This window comes from Spodoptera frugiperda, chromosome 25 (assembly GCF_023101765.2).
Source record: "Spodoptera frugiperda isolate SF20-4 chromosome 25, AGI-APGP_CSIRO_Sfru_2.0, whole genome shotgun sequence".
In the NCBI taxonomy this organism is placed as follows: Eukaryota; Metazoa; Arthropoda; class Insecta; order Lepidoptera; family Noctuidae; genus Spodoptera; species Spodoptera frugiperda.
The window spans coordinates 20,674,378-20,695,167 of record NC_064236.1 but is presented as its reverse complement, the minus strand read 5'-3'; the positions used below and the strand labels follow the sequence as shown (position 1 = coordinate 20,695,167).

At 37.9% G+C, this 20,790-nt stretch overlaps 2 protein-coding genes across 2 annotated transcripts; one reads left to right on the top strand and one right to left on the bottom strand.

Annotated features, from left to right (window-relative positions):
- Positions 1-13,956: 13,956 nt before the first annotated feature.
- Positions 13,957-15,494, bottom strand: LOC118265178 (cytochrome b-c1 complex subunit 1, mitochondrial). The gene has a single exon (XM_035577960.2). The coding sequence runs from the start codon at positions 15,405-15,407 to the stop codon at positions 14,019-14,021; it is 1,389 nt and encodes a 462-aa protein (XP_035433853.2). The 5' UTR covers positions 15,408-15,494; the 3' UTR covers positions 13,957-14,018.
- Positions 15,495-18,973: 3,479 nt separating this feature from the next.
- On the top strand, positions 18,974-20,527 carry LOC118266882 (cytochrome b-c1 complex subunit 1, mitochondrial-like). Its single transcript, XM_035580494.2, has one exon. It carries the CDS (start codon positions 19,031-19,033, stop codon positions 20,426-20,428), a length of 1,398 nt encoding a protein of 465 aa, XP_035436387.2. The 5' UTR covers positions 18,974-19,030; the 3' UTR covers positions 20,429-20,527.
- The last annotated feature ends 263 nt before the right edge of the window (positions 20,528-20,790 follow it).

The window sequence follows — 20,790 nt, the reverse complement described above, 5'->3', positions numbered from 1 at the left end:
ATATGAGATATTACAATGAATAAATTAAATATTAAGCATACCAAATTTCAAAAAAGTATCTTAATTAATGTAAAAGTTATCACGTTTTTCCCTTTAAACGCCTCTACTGTAAAGTACGCTTTTTGAGTTAGCGCAGTATAAATTGCTGGTGTCGATCTTCAATATCAAGTTTTAGTATAAATCAAATAGAAGATTTAGTTAATATGGCAAAACAAAAAACTGTCACATTTAATTTTGAATGTGTTGAAGAAATGCCCAACCACATATGCCATTATTGGACTGGACTGGAAGTGTCTGAATTCATTATTTTATTTAATGAGTTACCTTTAGCTAATCAGGTACCATCACCAAAATCTGCTATGGCTATCTTTTTAATTAAAATGAGGACAGGGGACAGTAACAAGAGATTGTCTTCATTATTTAATATACCTCGATCAACTATGGAGAGGCACATGAACATTGTACGCTTATGTTTTATGGAACATTTTGTACCATTACATATTGGATTGCAGCATCTTAATAGAGAAGATGTCATAAGAAGAAATCTGAGTATTCCAAATGCTTTGTTTGGCAATCCAAATGGCTCTGATCAAACCAGACCTGCAATCACAATATGTGATGGCACTTACATATATATTGAAAAGAGTTCCAATTATTTCTATCAAAAGGAAACTTATAGTTTACACAAATATGTGAACCTCGTTAAACCATTTCTTTGTGTGTGTACAGACGGGCACATTATTGATGTGATCGGCCCTTATGCTGCCACTCAAACCGATGCAGAAATAATGAAAGATTTATTTACTGATGAATCTGGACCCATGCGATCATTTTACAGAGAGGGAGATGTATTTATACTCGACCGAGGATTCAGAGATGCGATCCCACTGTTGGAGGCCTGTAATTATAATGTGCAGAAGCCTGAGTCGTTAAATGAGGGAGAACGACAACTAACAACTATTCAGGCAAACAAAAGTCGATTAGTGACAGTATGTCGATGGGTAGTGGAAGTAGTCAACGGACGATTTAAAAGGGACTTTAAATTATTTCGCCAGGATTTTTTTAATAGAGCTCATGCACATTTAATGAGTGATTTTAAAATTGCAGCTTCATTAATTAACAGATTTCACCCCACGCTTCAAGATCGGCCAGATGCTTCTCTTATTATAGAAAGAGCCTTGAGGTATCAACATACTCCTAATTACTTAGCAGAATTTGTAACAAATTATAATTTAAACAGGCGATCGGTTATGTTTAGACGCATAGACGGCAGGTTTCCTCAATTAAATATATTTCCCGTATTAAGTTACTCAGAATTGATTATTTTCGCATTGGGCCCATATCAGGTAAAACAAGCACGATCATATTATGGCGAACATGTTCGACAAAATGGCTTGTATGAAATTGAAATATGTCCTGAGCTGGAACACTCTGAAGAAATGGTTGCGGCCGTTGGAGGAAATAGACCTTATTTATTAAGGGGTCGAATCCAGTCGCGCCATGTTGGTCGGCGTAAATATTTTACGTATATTTTAATTGACACTCAGCCCTCGAGTAGTAATTGCTTAGATGCAATATTAGGTTACTGTTGCAAATGTCTCGTGGGTAACAGAACAGTGGGATGCTGTTGCCACGTTATGGCCATAATATGGTATTTGGGTTGGGCTAGACACCAAGACAATATATCGCCGCCAGCATCATTCTTAGACAATATATTACTTGTAATTGAAGAATAAAACATTTAACACTTATACTGCTTTTTTATTTTATTCGAAACTTGTACTCAATCGCCACAAACCTTGAATGCAGCAATAGATCAGTATTTTATCAGTCAGAGAACATTATTTTACCCCATTTAATTGAAACAACCTAAGTATTAGATCTGTTAATAAAATAATTATTGTAAATGCTTACAGATCAGACAGTACCTACCTAATACAAATGTTGGTATTTCTATTTGCCTTTAAGTCAAGCAGTTAATTGATGTCAAATATACAAATATAGTTTAATACAACCCGTTCTATTTTATCACAATATGCTTTTATAATCTCATCAAAAATACCCATTTGTTGTGAGTCATTAGTCTCTTTCCATATTGAGTTCTGTTTACTCGAATACAAGTTTTGCATCGAACCTAATCGTTTTCACATTTATATTGACACTATACTATGGAAACCAGACTAGTAGGTAGACGTAGGCCAGATCAGTGTCCTTTTATACTTAAATATAAGTGATGATCATGAAGTTCCTAATAAAAAACTAATAGCATTGCTGTCCGTAAACGATACAATGCATATAAAATATCAGTAGTAAGTTATCATGTTTAATATAGAATTACTTGTGAATCGGTGCTTTAAATGACATAAAATCTAGATATTATAAAAATACTATTAAAAGGCTATCATATGACATAGGGCTGCAATTTGGGCATCGCATGACAGTGCTGACTTTTAGCTCCATACTAATATGGGCATGGTCCTTTTTGTAGGTCCTACAGTTTTTAAATTACAGTGACTTATGTGTCATCCACGAAAAAGTACACCCTGTGCCAGTCTTTCGACTCTTGTTGCTACAAATGTTTATTTTTTCCTCTTTAGTCTTCCTTACATTATCCTGAATAGTGCTTCAGTAATATGGAATCATAAATTCTTAGCCGAGTGCTTTAGATTGGAAAACATTGTCAGTTTTAAACGAAACAAATACTCTGCATAAAATTTAACCTTACTTTAAGTGACTGACTGAATAAATTATGTATGGCGCTAGTAGTGGCAAATTTCACCAAATTTTACCAATGATATAATGGGTAGAAAACGGAATGGCGCAATCCGTTATAGAAAACAACATGAATCGACAAAAAAAAATGCTTTCCTCCCATTAGATGGACTATCCAGATTATAAAGACTTCCTACAATTGACTTTAGAAGATCTGTGGAGAAGCGCGTGGCGACGTCGAGCGGATCGGCGGTACGCAACAGCGATTTTTTACAAAAACTGAGGCACACCAACTCACAGGGCCCACAATCTCAAGGCGCTGGGATGAAAGTGTTGCCCAGCCAAACATTATTCACCTTGGACAGCTATCATTTAAGACTGGCTAGGTCTTACTGTAATGAGCACATTAGACCAAATGGTGTTTACTTGATAGAGCTCTATCGGTAACGAGAGTTATTAAACAATAAAATATTATTAAGAGGACGAATTCAGTCGCGACATGTCAGAGCACGACAATACTATACTTATATTTTAATAAACCCACAGCAATACAAGGAAGACAAATTGTTGAAGACTAACTATTACTGTTCCTGTATACACGGCCGCCGTACCGTCGGGAGCTGCGCGCATATTGCCAGCATCGTTTATTTTTAATCCTGGGCTAGGCACCAAGAACAAGTCGGCTGAGCGGCGTGTTGATCACTTGTCGTGCAGCAGCCGACCAGTGCGGTCGAATATTAAACCGTCGCACAATTTCATTTCTGTCCGCCGCTCCGTGGGTATTTTTCCCATACTATTTGCCCATTGACCTTTTTCACATGAATGACAACTCTAAATATTTGCCCATTGATCATCCCCAGCACGGCCGACTGCATAAATGAAACCAGTGATAGACTATTTGAAAAATAAATTTATTACTATACATATATACCATTTGAGCAGCGTCTATTACTAGACGAGCAAATGTGTTCAACAAAAATTAACATTTTATAAAACAAACAATACTTACCCAACAAGCCCCATAATTGGGGATTCAAATTATATGTTTTATGCTCTCTGTCTGGGTATGCCTACAGTTTTGAGATTTACTCAGGAGCTAAAGACATAGACCGTTTGCCTGGCGAACCAGACCTCGGAGCTGTATCGAATACAGTTATTCGATTGCTTCTTCCGCGCGGTTTCACCCGCTCTGCTCGGCTCCTATTGGTCATAGCGTGATGTTTTATTCGGATCAGTAGTTCCGGAGATTAGCGCGTTCAAACAAACAAACAATCAAACAAACAAACTCTTCAGCTTTATAATATTAGTATAGATTTTAACAATTTTTATACGAATATTCCTCTGCTACATTACTTGACCAACGAAGGTATCTATTGTCTTGGAACAGTACAGAGAAACAGGCTTGGAAAGTCGTGCAAGTTGCCGGAGAAACGGGAAATTATGAAGTCCAACGTACCCAGAGGAACATATCACGAAAAAATTTTATTTGATTAACAGACCTGTGCAAAATGCTTGTAGTATCGATTTACCCCTGGTTTATACTAGGCAACCCAATAGTTGTGACCGGAAAAGAATAGACAACCTAACGTTTGCATATTCTATGGACTTCATACTTTCGATATGTATAGAATTTGTTTAATAAATCACACTGGTGAAATGTTCTAAAACATTTATTTTTTCAATAATGAATTAATCTTAGTCTGGACTGAAATTTGTTATGCAACCCATTTTCAATATCTTTATTGAGATGTTAACTTTAATAAAAAAACATGTTTCATTAAATAAACATCTCGGTGAAGGTCGTTCTATACCGGGATCCTATACTATTAGTAACCTTTGCTTTGCTAACATTGCAATTGCATAATAGGCTATTTGACAAGATTTAAAAAACTGTTTCATATTACCTAATAGTTACTACAGAACCCAATAACATGAGTTATTTTCACATCTGATAAAATTTGGCCTTAAAAATTCGAATTCAAGATTGATTATTTGAATAACCCGCGCAAACATTTCTTCGTGCAGGATAGCGCCACATAAGCAAGTGATGTCACATCCCTATCAACAAGTAAACCAACATCAAGTTTTCATGTTGATAAATGTATTATTCTGCGATTTAAAATAAAATAATAATTGGATTTTGTATTATTAATGCGCCTTTAAAGCAGTTTCCGACGAAAATAAATACCAAAACAATAACAAGATCATGACAGGAAATAGGCAGGTTACGTCACAATCGATTCGACCGATCCTGACTGTTTTGTGTCACGTGGTTGGGGTATAAAAATAACCATTACTAATTAGGGTTTTTTAATTGAATCATTATAAATATTGAAGTTTTTTTTTTACTCCGTAATGCTTTTTAAACTCATAATTTACGTATGCAGCTTATAAAACACTTATTCCTAATAGCCTATTCCATTTCGGTGCTTGTGATTTCAATTTATTGTGATTGTGACAATCGTGTGTGTTGGCCTTTAATAATAGTGTATATTATGAGATGATGTCGTGTGTCGGTAGAGAAGACGGTAATGTGCGAGCTGCTCGCGAACTTTATCGTCGCCGATTTATCGACGGTAGGCCAGAAGCTGAGCGTCGGCAGCTTCCTTGCGTGGCATATTTTCATCGTATGATACATCGTCTGCACCAAACTGGTTCGTTACACGCTTATGGTTTAGGAATCCAGAATTTGAGGAAGCCGTACTGCAGCATTTTGAAACTAACCCACGTACCAGCTCTCGAGCTGCATTAGCATTGGGTGTATCTAACCACCACATGCAAGTATGGCGAGTGTTGCACAACGACGGTCAGCACCCGCACCCACTTTCGCCGTACTCAGGAGCTGACACCAGCAGATTTTTTGCCTCGCGTGACCTTTTGCGAATGGTACTGTGGTACAGCAGTCAGGTAGAAGCTTCGCCAGATTTTGGTTCACGGGTGCTGTGGACAGACGAAGCGTCATTCACGAGAGCCAATGCTCATGCTTCAACGGAATCGTCATTTCAACACCAATGGCGATTAAACGTGTGGGCTGGTATCGTGGGAGATGTTGTCATAGGACCAATTTTTTTGCCGCATAGTTTAAACGCTCAAAATTATTTAAATTTCTTAAGAAATTATTTGGATGATGCGCTCACAGAGTTATCCATTATAGGTTACGCCAATCTTGTAATGGATAATAATTTGGTATTCCAATCCAACACACGGCGCACCAGCACACTACTACGCACGAGATGTTCGGGATCATCTCGATATGCGCTTTCGTCAGTGGATCGGGCGTGGTAGCAGACTGGGGTTAGGTCTGGGGATCGCGGCGGCCAAGCTACGTAGCTTAACGCCTCTAGATTTATTTTTTGTGAGGGTACATAAAAAACATTGTGTATGCAACGCCGTGTGATACAGTGGTGCAAATGAAAGAGCGCATCGAAGCTGCTTTCAGGACAGTAACACCAGACATGTTACGCAATGTGCAGCTGTCTATGCACAAGCGAGCCACCTTGACGTTTCAAAAGTGCCTAATTTAGGATTAATTGAAATAAATGCTTTGACTTTGACTTGTGCATTCACATCGAACCACATCTTTAAAAAAGGAAGTTAAATTTATTTTTCATTTTAATATTTACATGGCAAAATTTTTACAGGTACTAGGCAAACAAAGCGTCTCATGTACACACGCAATCTCGCTCTCACTTATATCAAAATTAGGTAGACAGGTACTAGGCGATCAGATTTACAGATAAAATATTTCGTAAACAAGCGAGTGTCATAGAATGTCATTGACCCCCGTAGTGTTGTGACACGTTTGTATGATTTAAAATGAAGAATCATACGACACCAAGAATTTGGTACCAAGTTTTTTTTTAATGTATTTTAAGCTGAAACTGCGTAGAAATTCTATTAAACCTGTATTCTTCAGTGCTTCTTGATGTATATGGGTATTTTGTTACACGTTGTATAGATATTGTAAAAGAAAAAAGTATTGATATATTTTTATAGATAATTTAATGATCTCCAAATTTTTTAGTCTAAGGTATTTTTCTGATAAATCTTACCGTTTTGCTGAAAATCGCGAAAAACTCATTTTCTTGACATTTGACTTTGAATAATTTTTTTTCCACACACGGGAATGATGGGGAACTTTCAGCTATTGTTTATAATCGTGTTTTGAACAATTGTACCGAAATTCAGCTTGTTGCGAATTTATGTAGCACCGAATGTCTAATTTGACCGGACTAATAAAAGCTGGTCCAAGAAACACTAACAGGAAACGAAGGAAGCCTGGACGTAGTTTGATACTTACCAACACGCCGGAGAAAACTTTGAGAGCAAAAAAATGCGGTTAAAAGGAAGACCGATGCAAAGAAAAGTAAAATCATACTAATAATATTAGATAGCGACGACGAAACAGAGGGCCTTGATGAAGTTCAATTAGCAGAATCCGACAATGACGGTGGATGGCTTGAATCACCAGCATATCAAGATAGTAATGAGAATATTCTAAGAGAAAAAGATTCAAAGAATTCATTACCTCATCCACCCAAGTAAAGAGAATACTATAACATATTCTCCTATTATCCTATTCGCAGAGGTTTTTATTTATTGGGAAGGTAATAGAAGAAAGAAATAATGATCTTGAATATTATGTATCATTTTTGAAACGCAAGGCTAGTACTTATAAGTTCCATATGCCTGTTAAACCGGATCTTTCCCTTGTGAAGGAAAATGATATAAAATATATTCTTCCAAAGCCTACATTAGTCGGTACGTTTTCTAGGCCATTCTACAATTTCCCGATTGATTTTACTCGTCTTATCATTTATTATATTAGAAAATAGTTGATACTTTTTTATTACTCTGAAGATAATGCAAATGATTGTTGTTATAATTGTTATGTTGTTTTTCATAAACCATAATATGTTACCCAAATGGTTATTGTTATCGTTGATTACTTAAAACATAGTACTTTCTAAGTGTAACAGATGTTAATACGTTATTATATATGTTATTTTGAATAATTTTTATTTGAATAGTTACCATAGGTTGTTAATGTTAATAAAAATAAAGAAAAGTTATTTTTTTTTTATTTGTATTTCAATTAAAGCAATGCAAGTATTTTGCCCAGCCCTGTCCCCATCCACTTACGAGGTGGTGGTATTACGTTAAAATGTTTGTAAAAGTGTATTGAAGGCACCAACCAGTAACATTTACCGCAATACCATATACCATTAGAATGGTAAATGAATACATATTTAGAAGAAGTAACCTTTTGGAGAATCACATTTTTATAACCTCAATTTCAACAACCTAAATATTTCTCTTGAACTAGGGTGAATACATGAAAACTGTTTGCATAATATTGAAGGAAATATCCTTCAATATTATTATGCAATATGTTTGTCCATAAAAAGAAACGAAAATTGGCATAACACAACAAAACCATCTTTAAAGAGGGTCCAAAGCTTCTAAGAAAATGGAAAATGTCTGTTACTAAAACAAGAAATCAAACAAACTAAACCATCAACAACAATTAGAATGTCTGTGCAAACTGATTTATTTATTATTATATGTATTTATTTAATAATGCCATTACAACAAAACCTTGTTTTGTCTAAAGCAAATATCTTAACTCGCTATTTCAAAAAATTGCATTTCATGGCAGCATTGGCTTGATAATAAACTTATAGTAAGTAAGTTAACAGTTAGTATAATATGTAATACCTAAATTAGATAATTATTTAGTTACCAGATTAATTTCTACACCCTAACAGGGTACTGTACTAGTAGCATATAATGCCTCTATGTATTTACATTGTGCATTAAATGAATAAATAATTAAATAAAAATTTAGATTGATATAATTTTTGACATTTCACTCTTGTGCTATCAAAAATAGGTGTTTGATTTTTTAATCTTTGCTATTTTCATTTTTTGTTTCAGGTTTTAATTTTCATCTACCTGTGTATGATTTTGTTAATTGTATGTAATGTATTATATCTGTCGATGACTATTATATACAACAATACAATGAAGAAACGCAGAAATATATATCATAAGAAAAAAGAGAAGCAGTTTCCGCTTACTTTTTATTTATTCTGGAGATTACAGGGCTGAAACAGGACAGTAAGACAATAACACATGGAACTTTTTTAGGCAACATTAATAATATACAAAACAATTGTAAATACAGGGTCCGCCATTTAACGTTTTCTTTTTCAACTAGTGCTTATTTCGTGAATAGTAACACTTAGCTCATGTTTGATTTGACAAATAATTAGTTTTATAACATTCACGAAGGTAACCACGTTCATACAAATCATTTGGTAAAACTATGATGATTTGTACTACTGTTCTGTATTACAGGGGCACCATATATTGCTATTACAATTTTGTAAGGCGCACTATTTTTTAGAGCTTTAAAGCGTCTGATAAATGCTTTGGTCAATGGAAAGTGTCTGATTTTTTTAATATGATTTCAGAGTAATATTCTATAAAACACATATAATATAAAAATCAGACATAAAAATTTATGTTAAGTGAGTCTAATGGCAAGCTCTACAAACATTCAGGCATTAAAAAGTATATACAAGACTACTGTAAGCCGAAGGTTATATGCTTATAAAAATATTATAATATGTCTGACGGCTCTGGGATCTTACTCTATAATATGATTCAACATTTTGCAAGTAAAAAGACAATGTTTCTTGTCATATTTTGACAATGTCAACACTTCTACAACAAGCAAGACAGACCACAACAAAGAATTTTATTGCACACAAGACTCAATAGATTCCTTCAATACAACAAGACACTGCTGACGACTTAACATATATCCAACTATGTCTATCACAGTAAATTCAGACTGACTTATACTCATGGACAGATTTATACTCACATAAACAAATGGTATCTTACATGGACAAACACATCACAAAAATATCAATACAAAAAAAATACATCTTAGCTTACTATCCCATACATTTACAATAAATACATAATTAAATAAATTAACACTTTCATTTACAATGTAAATAAAAATATTACCTATACTTATTGTATTGTAGTTAGTACTTTTATTATAATTTATATACATATAACACTTTAATAAGTTACCAATACTTTCGCTTTCTAGCTGCAATTAGGTATTTCTTGAATTCTAATCAGACAAAAGACCTGTTCAAGTGTTGGATAGATTTTATCAGATTGCCCGTAGTATTGCAAGAGACTTTATGTAATGGCATTTTGTTTATTATTTCTTTCAATTATTTTTATTTTTAATTTAAGTTAATTTTGTGTGTATTAAGTAGTAGTTTTTGGCTGCCAAATGTTGTACGTAACTAATACCTGATATAAAAATTTACTTAACACTAACCATATGTTTCATTTCTATAACTGTTGGCAAATATTGAGAAGGCAAAGATTTAGCTGAACATTAGTGTTTGTTCCCACACAAATTACCCTATTACAATTATGTAACCTGAAAATTTTAAGCACTTAATGTCTCCACTGAGTATGCTTAATCTTTCAGAAATAGATGAACAACAGAGGAATAGACAAACTGACGTCATGCATAAAAAATAAATGGTCCAGTGGAAATGCCTTGAGCTTCCTGAGATACCTACCAGACAACAATGCATTAGGGACATGGGAAATACATTCCAAATCAAAGTAAAACACAATTAGTTTTAACCCTTCAAGTCCTCAGCACAACCACAAACATACATAAGTATTGTGATCAGAGCATAATTAAATGCAGATGTTTAATGTTCTGATTTTGAATAGGGCTTAAGACGCAGGGCCGCAGCACAATATTTTCTGAACAAGACGCAGTAGACAGAGACACAAAGACAGACACCTAGCCAACAATGCCTATCGTAGTGAACTCTTAGAGGCTTTTCCGCGATGCAGTAACAAACTTTTATCGTCACAAGATATTGTTTAAAATGTTCCTTTCTTTTGAACCTTCAAACCTTGTCTCCATTTTTTTCCTGTGTATATTTACCTGACAACACACATTCCAATTACAAATTTATTTCTTGCCAGGGTTGGTATACAAGTAGCCAAAAAGGATCTAAAACTAAATAGATAAAACTTGTTGAACACAACATTTCCGATGCTCCACCCGCCATGCCAACAATTGATAGAGATACTAAGTTTTATATCAACAATTCTCAAGATTACCAAGACTAATCAATAATCCGATTAATCCGTCACAATCAAACAGTGGTCGATCGATACGTTAAACTTTATACTCTATGCCATGTTGCTAAGGCCAGTGATGGCCAGTGTTGCCAACCACAGCATCGAACTAAACTGTAGATGTGCCATAAATAAACTGTAGAAAACTAAAAATATTAAATTAAACCCCAAAAACTACAAGATAAATTTAATTAAAAAATTGATCTAATTACATTACTACTATTTAAAAATTAGTATTTCAACTCATTCAGAAAATGTGATTACACCAAGGACGGTGTATTAATGTGTGCGTGTGTAATGGTTTACCTACTAAATACCTTTAAGTTACCCAATATAAGAAATTCAAACATGCACCTATCTACTTAGTATGTCAGTGTTTAGGGCGCTTATATTTATAAGAAAAATCACTCCGTTGAAAATATGAAAAGAAAATGTACAAACGAATAATAAAATACGATAATTTCAATTAATGGAAATTTTATTTTTAAAAGCTCTTATGTTGAATGCAATGTATGTATGTATGTACCTAAGTATACATATAGGTATACAGAATATAATTATATACATGAATGTACAGTACCTACATATTATGTGTGTGAAGTGGAATCTTGCAACTGAATTTTATAAATAAAAAAAATACTGTAGATTTCAAAGCGTCAACTAAAAACAAAGATTTTTTAAAAAACACTAGATCTGCACTTAACACTGACGATGGGCCAATTATAGTGAATATATATAACGCCAAAGCATGCCAGCTCATGCTCATGGTCACTCAGACCATTCGTTGAAAATAATACCAATAAAGCTGTGCGCCATATTGTAAAACGTTTCGCATCGACAAATCCGGCTAATCATTCAGCCGCCGTATCCCTAACTTTCCCTGCTTTTCTAAATGGCTATCCGTAATGTAATATGGCGGATTATACAATCAGCCTGCAAGATATAGATTGGAAATACCTATAAAAAGACGTCCATAGTATTTTGTAATAGCGAATTGAACTAGAGATGTATCTTTCTGGCAATAATTTTCTTGTCAGTCATCACGTTTGTACCACTATCTAATGCAAAGGATGAACTGAGAAGCAACTACGACGGCGTGTGTCGTCGCAACCTTGGTAGGTTTTTTTTTTTATTTTGGTGGAAAGTCATCCAATGACTTCTCTTGCGCTTCTCTCTTAACCTTGGTGAGGTTTGATGCGATGACACGACTAGACGCAGCGCATCGCCCTGGGCCTCCGCCTTATGGTGGTTGACAACTGTCAAAGCGGCGCAAGTGCTCGCTGGGTAGACACAGACCAACAAAAACGACACAAAGTCGCATCACTCGCCGTCGGCGCACCGACTGCAAGCTTGCAAGTTGCGGGCGATCCACCGTGAGCACGCTGGCAGCGAGCTTGTGGAAGCTTGTTCAGTGTGCTTTGACCTTACTCCGTACTCGCAATAAAATGGATTCCACACCTGAGGAGATGGCTCAAAGTGGAACTTTATTGGAAGCGAGGCGAGGAATATGAAATGGCTCACAGACTTCATTTTTGTCAGGTAGGGTAAAAAGGGTATACAAGAATTACCTAGAGACTGGGATCTTTATTCGTAGACCTGGAATAGGTAAATTACAAACAACTACAGTACGAGACGACCGGCTCATCAGATACGTGGACAGGCGGGGAGATGAAGTTAGTCATTGGAGAGTGTGAACTCTAAGACTAAGGGAACAAAATTGGATATCAAACAAATCTGCAATTGGCCTGGAATTAATGGTAGCCCCTACCCAATGTAAGGTATACAAGGTGTCCCTGAAGTCGACGTCCAAGTAGCACCAGGTGATCGGGAAGATTCCAACTGTTATCAGAAAAAAAAGAAAAAATGTAAGTCGATGCTATGCAATATTGTTTAACCAAGGGATCCTCGCTGATTATCAACATGATGATGACTTCAGGGACGCCCTGTATATTCTCGTCTTTTTTTTTGGCTGGGTCAATGTTTGGCCCCTATCTCGCCTGGTGGTAAGTCTGTCTGCAAACAAAAGTCTAGTCTGTAGGTTCTTCTCCTACACTTTTTACCCTTAACTGAATTAGATGAACTCTGCGAGCCACTGCAAGTCTGGCCAGGGGGGGGGGGCGCCAGGGTCCTCACGACCAGCCTTTAATGTAAGGACTATAAACAAAACCACTTCTTAGAGTATTTAGACGGAGCAAAACAAGACAAAACTACCTCGTTGGTTGAGTGGTTGAAGTATTGCTGGGCTTTTTTCGGTTTTAAGAAAATTTCTCAGTAGTAGCACGAAGTGTGAAATTGTGCCCAGTATATGACAATGGGCTCACCCCCTATTACATGGGACTTATAACACAAATGGTGAAAAGTGGGTGTAAATTGTATAGCAGTATTATGTGCCGTAATGTACACCCCTGCCTACCCCTTCGGGGATAAAAGGCGTGCACGCAACAAAACAAGTAGGTAAACAGCGCAGGTTTTAAAGACCTTAATAGAAATGGTTAGTTTTTATTAGAATTAAATGCTTTTCAGGCAGTGACGTAGCGTGATTTTAGTATAAAAAATTGTTTGGGGCACAAAAAAAAGAAAATCTTTTTGTGGGGAGAATATCAACCAGTGATTTTTCCCGCCCTATGTCTCAAGCGTCAAAGATAACGATGCTATAACAGGGAGCCCATGCTTGGTTGTTGTAAAGTTGCTGCTAACTTTTGAATACATGCTTTACGCGAAAGAAAAGGAATTGATTATTTGTGATTTCTGAACTAAAATAAAAAATGGGTTGTTTTTAGGAATAGGAGGTAAAGAGCAGACGAATCATCCTGATGGTAAGTAATCAGTGCCACCCGCGTTGTCAGCCTTTTGAAAACTAATACGCCCTTTTGTTAAGGTTATGTTACCAATTAATAAAATATTTGTAACAGAAAATATTTATCAAGAAATGAAAACATCGCTAGTTTCGTTTCTTTCCAACTGTAGTTTCGGAGACACGCACGTTGTGACAAACAACCTCTTTAGCTTTGTAATATTATAAGGCACATAAGAAGTACATACACATAGTGAATGAGATTGTGTATAATAAAGTAAATTAATAATAAAATAAAGTGGTTTATTAAAAAACGTTAAACTCTGAGCCACCATTGACCACCTCGTATTCTGTTGTAGACGGGCATCGTCTCCGAGGGACCCACAACGGCCACTGCTGGGCACTTGTCGTACAAGATTTGCGATGCCAAGTTCCGGATATCTTGCAATTTGATATTACACAAGCTCTCTAGCTGATGCTCCACGGACTTGCGGCCGCTTGTGTAAAGCATCTGCTTACCTATATCGTGTGCTGAACTCACGACACTCTCGTGTTGGCGCAACAACATCAACCGCAGCGCATTCAAACCTCTTTCATGTTCAGTGTAATATAACGTAGTACACAACTGCAACCATTGTTCTTGAATAAACGACACCACTTCGTCCAGCCTCCACTTGTCAGCCACAAAATAGACGCCCCACAAGCCGACGTCTCGGTATGGGATGTAGAACGTCTCGTATCTTTCGCACATGTTGGCAAGTGAGACCTCGCGCGCCACTAGCGGCGCGTGGTTATCGCCACGGCTCTGGCTCTTGTCCCACGAACCTACTATGTGTGTCAATATCAGCATACTAAGATATTGAGGGCTAAAGTAGCCTGGTGCCTCGAATGCAATTGCTGCATAACAGAAAGGCATAGAATCGTCGCGGTATACTACTGAAGAGCCAGAATAACGGGTGGGACCCGGCTCCGCCTCGCGGCATGGCTGTGGTATTATACACCCGAACCGTGGTTCTACATACTGCATTATTTTATCGTGCGATACTCGTCCTGAAGTAGCTAACACAATTCTGTAAGGTTGGTATTGGTCAGTCATGAAGTTATCTATCATTACCGTATCAAAATTGTCCAAATTTTCAGATGTACCTATAACGCGCTGCGCAAGCGGCGTGCCCTGGAAGGCAGTTGCATGTAGATAGTCGAACACCAGCTGTTTTGGATTAGCATCACTATCATTTAACTCCAAACATATGTTACGCTTCTCTTGGCATAACTCATGGTCGCTAAACTCGAGGTCACAAATGATCTTGGACAATTTGTCTACAGCAGCAGTCGACAACTCAGACGGCAGCACAACTGAGAATACTTGCATTTCCCTTGAGGTCTGCACTGTCATCTTTGCTCCCATTTGTGCAACATCTTTTTCGAACTTGTCCTTACTCATCGATCGGAACCCTTTAAATGCCATATGCTCAATAAAGTGCGTCAGTCCATTAGTACACTTTGTCTCATACCTGGAACCCACGGCCACAGACAATGTCACGCACGCGAGTGGAGATTCCACCCTCTCCGTGGCGACCTTTACACCATTATGCAGAATGGTAACCTTTATGCCTGGATCCATAGGTTCCACAGGTCTCCAACCATATTGTCTCTTATAATTCCTTGAAAGACTTGAAACAGATTTTAATATAGTTGTCCGCATTGTTGTAAAATTATAATAAGAATTATCAAGTGAAACTATTTCATTCTGACACAACCATAGAGTACATACTTATATTATTTAAAAATTGATGGTGCATTGAGGCCACATTACCATCACCAAGACCATTGTCACTATAACCACTATGTCCAGACGACGCATATTATAGCGGCTATACATCTTACTATTTAACTGTACAGTTAAAACAGTTAAAATTAAAACTGCAAGGTATGTTAGTCCCCCAGTCCCAGATTTCGATCTTGCATGAAAAGCGAGCTTCTTAAACCTCTGGGCGACCACGACGACAACAATGTGAATTATGTACTATCTATTCAATTCTATCTATTAATTCACTTCAATTTAATCAATATACATAGGTAAATATTATATTCTAAATGTGAAAGTATGTGTGTCTCATTATTTTCCGTCTTTCACGAGTTTCACTACAATACGCGGCAACGAATTAAGTTTATTAAGTAGTGAAGAGATACAGAATAACATAAGTCTATGCAGTGCCGGCGTAAGCGCCACTGATACCCCGGGCGAAAATATTGTGGCGCCAACTTGAGGGAAGCAATATCAAGTGTTAGTTTTTTGCTGATCCCAAGTAAAATTATATTAAGAATTTCATCTTTCCTTTACCATTACCCAGAGCTAACAACGCGGACGTAGAAATTTTTGTTCTCAATAAAAATATGCATATGCACAGAGCGTAGAGCACAGTTCTGAGGGTTTGCACCAGGAGAGGGAAGAGACTCCAACTTCAGACCTTGGCGCCCCCCAGAATTTGTTGCCCTGGGCCATCACCCCATCATTAATTAGCTCAAAGAGATTAATGCACATTTTGGTTTAATACTGGGCGCCTATTTCGGTAATTTTCCATATATTGCCAGCCAAGATGATAACAAACATACACACATATAGTTAAAATTAAGTCATAAAAGGTTTCTCCAAGGTATATAATGCACCCAGAGAACAAGAATATTGATCAGTATGAATAATATCTGTAAAATCAGACTTTCACACTTATACCTGCGAAACATGTTCTGCGAAATTTATTCGCAGCAATACATATAAAACAAAACATGTGTCGATTAATCGCAAATCACAATCACAACTGCCTAGTTGCTGCATGCATCGCATTTTGTGTTCAGACTCAGTTATCGTTAGTTATCGAGTTATTTTATTCCATTTCCCTGCCATATAACATTTTTACGAGTAACGATACATTGGCAAGTTAACTACAAAACATAAATCAATATTTGATGAAAAGTGAAAGTTGTGTATTGGCCGCATGTGTCATGATTGTACCCACTCTGCTGGTGATAGCGACAATGCCGGCACATTATCACGCCACGAAAGAATCGCGACGCATATTCAGGGGCGTCGACGATATCGAAGGAAAATACCCCTACGTAGTAGCTTTGTACAACGACTATCGCCGCTGCACTGGTACCCTCATTGATCCCAACTGGGTGCTGACCGCCGCACACTGCCTCACTGTCTCCAAGTACGTACAGTTCGGTAATATGACGACCCCGTTCAATGAAACACAGTCCAAAAGAAAAATCTTGCGCATGGAACAACCAACAGCGGCTTACGCGATGATTCCCGATCTCGGCCTGGTGTACATCGATGTGGTAACCATAGCCGAGTACGGACATATATCAGCCGTTGACTACAAGGCGATACAAGGGCACGCCGTCGATTACGCTGGCTATGGATTTACTCAGAAGGATTTGACAAAAGACATCGCGAGGGTGTTTCGAGATGATCAGATACGACCGTTGCAGATCGGCTCCGGTATTGCGAGCAAGTGTGAAAATAAGGGAATATCTGCACCACATCTATGCTTAGCTCCAAAGTGTTTCAACAAATTGCAACAAACGTTGCCGGGCGACATCGGCGGCCCACTTTTTTTCGATGGCAAGGTAGCAGCTGTCCACGTCGGAGGTCAAACTCTCAATTCCATCCGGTACTATACGCCACTGAGTCCTTATCTGGCTTGGATACAAAAAGTGGTAGGCAACCGGCAGCAATCGCTCAGAAAGCATTCGGAGCACTTTAACAAAAGCAGTGTGATACAAGAGAAGCGAGGTAACTTTACATTGAAGTACGTTAAGTTTCACAACATTTCCACGTACCTTATCAGTCTCAAAAATAGAGTGAAAAGTTATCGACAACTTTTGTCAAAATTGATCAAAGGATTCGAATTATAATGGCCGCGACATACTTCATAGGAGTCAGAACAGTGTGATGTGCGCATAATGCTCACCAGTGAGGGCAGAGCATGACAAGCGCAATACTGACTAGCAGAGAAGCGTGTTGTACTAGCACGTGGCAATAGATTACTCTACCAACAAATGCAGAACGTATTGACTGAAATGACTGTACACTAACTACTGGATAAATATACGAGATGATTGTGACATAGAAATCTGATCCGAACTACGTCTGAATTATATTTATTTATTATTATAGCGAGAGATCAAATTCTGAATAAATACTTTTTATCTTAGTCAATTTAACTTAAATTCCTTGGAAGTTATACATACTTATCGAGTCACACAGTCTCACAATATTTCAGAAGTGCTTAATGTTGCTGTAAGGTTAAGATGGGGATCATCTCAAACGTACGGTTGCGGATTCGCAACCTTTCAAGTACTAATGTGACTATTTGTAAGGTTGTAAGGTTTGCATATCACGTACTTTCTAAAATTATTGAGACACCTCTATAAAATCTCCCGATCGATTTCGATCACGGTGGTCAGTCTGTCTAGTCAAGACTAGACTAGACTGGACTAAACTAGGCTAGCTACAGGCTAGCGACTGAGTCGTCATGGAAGTGGCGCGGTTCATAATGGGCGGGTGGGACCGCTCCCAGCCCGGTGGACTCAACCACCCTGCACGGCTCGCACGTACTATTACGCGGGGTAACTTGTGCGACTCGTACCAAGCGTAGCTAGCTAGCTACTATGAAGGAGATAATATAAAGTCTCACTCTCTGAACACAGATGAGGCGGCAGACCGACACTTATACACTGAGCATATGCACTTAAGTGTTTTACAATGTACACCCACTTTTCACCATTTGTGTTATAACTACCATGTAATAGGGTGTGAGCCAATTGTCATATTATACTAGGTACAAATCCAGACTTCGTGTTACTACTGAGACATTTTCGAAAATCCGAAAAAAGCCCAGTAATACTTTGCCCGAACTGGGAATCGAATCCAAAACCTCTTGTCTGGCAGTCGCACTTGCGGCCAGTCGACCAGCGAAACATTAACGACGACTTTCAAGATTTCGTTACTTTTTAGAGATGCAGCACCATCGAGGTTTGGCTAGTTTTTTACATGTTTTGGTGGGATGTTATTAACACGTGGGAGTTATGGCTCGTGTCGAGCACCATGCAACTGATGCAACCATACAATGCAGATGTGGTTTTTGTTGTCGACAATTTGACTGCTCAGTTAAATCGTAAGGTGTATAGCTTGCATTAGATATACCACAAACAGCGCAGTCAAAGAGAATATAACCCTTAAACTTAAACTCTTTGGACTACATATCATGTGCAAATGACAAGATCAAAAGACAAGTTTTTAATATTATATTTATTTCAAGGATGCTCAAATTCAATAAAGTTCTGAATAAAGTATGGATCCCAGTAATATCCAGGCGCTATACCACTTACCCTATATCATTCACTTATCACTTACAAAATCTCCCTGCTACTCAATATACTAAACTGAGCAACGGTGTGACCATCGCAACCGAGGAACGCGAGTCTTGTAATGCATGTGTAGGGCTATTTATGGATGCCGGCTCCAGGTACGAGAGCAATACTGAGAATGGAGTAGCTCATTTTTTCGAGCATTTAGCTTTTAAAGGAACCCATAGCAGATGTAAGTCAGATCTTGCGACACAGATGGCATGTCTAGGTGCCAAGTATAAATGCTTCACCACTCGTGAGATGGTCGCTTATTACGTGGAGTGCTTGAGCGCAGATACGTTAGTGGCCACCGAAATACTCATCGACTGTATATTCAACAACAGTTTCGACAAGGCTGAGATAGAGCAAGAGAAACAAATTGTGTATTTAGAAATGATAGACCATGACAATGACCCCCACAAAGTGGTGTTTGATTACTTACATGCGAGTGCATTCCAAGGCACGCCTCTTGCTCAAACGGTAATGGGCCCCAGCTCGAACTTATATAACTTCACTGATTCTACCATATGTCGGTACTTGTCCAAATGCTTCGACCCAGGCAGGACGGTCCTCGCAGCTGTTGGTGGCATTAAACACGAACGGTTAGTAGAACTTGCCAAATCCTACCTTTGCAAGTTAGAACCACTGAATTTTGAAGACATGGATACTTACAGATACACTGGCTCAGACGTTCGTTTTCGTGATGACTCGATGCCCACTGCTCACGTGGTGATTGCCGTAGAGGGCCCTAGCTTCAGTGATGACGACAGAGTCGTCATGGAAGTGGCGCGGTTCATAATGGGCGGGTGGGACCGCTCCCAGCCCGGTGGACTCAACCACCCTGCACGGCTCGCACGTACTATTACGCGGGGCAACTTGTGCGACTCGTACCAAGCATTCAATCTGAACTACAAAGATTGCGGTCTCTTCGGAGTCCACTTCGTGGCTGATACTATGCACCAAGACGACATAATGATGTCGATACAAGAAGAGTTTATGTATTTATCCATGTGTGTGACAAAGACTGAGGTAGACAGAGCTAAAAATTTTTTAAAAGCAAAGATTTTGTCTGAGACCGAAAGTTCATTGGGCGCTTGCATGGACATCGGGCGTTGTACGTTGTATTATGGGTGCCGGCCATCACTGCCGCAGAAGATGGATGCGGTGGACAGCGTCACGATAGATCAAGTGCGGCGGGCGTGCTACCAGTACCTGTTCAACCAGTGTCCAGTGGTCGCTGCCGTTGGTCCTACGGAGGGGCTCTTCGAGTACCCCAGGATTAGGTCATACATGTACTGGTCTCGAGTTTGAGTGGGTTTTATAAAATAAATTTTTATTATATAGTTTTTTTTTGTAAATAAATATTTGTTTTTGTTCAGACTGTATCTGAACAAAACTTTATGCACATTATTTCCAACTAAATGACTAAGTTCCAACATAACATAGCATAGCAAAGTTCAGTGATAATTAGGTAGGTACGTAGACATGTTCACTATGTATGGTGCTTGGTGCAACCATGGCTAAGATTTTGTTGTGGTGGGATTATGTTCGCTCATTGTTATTTTTCTCCTTATATATCAGTAATATAGATATTACTGTTATTGCCATCATTTAGTTTCAATCATGTCTCCTTAAAAAGAATAATAATGTAACAATAAATTATTAAAGCCGGC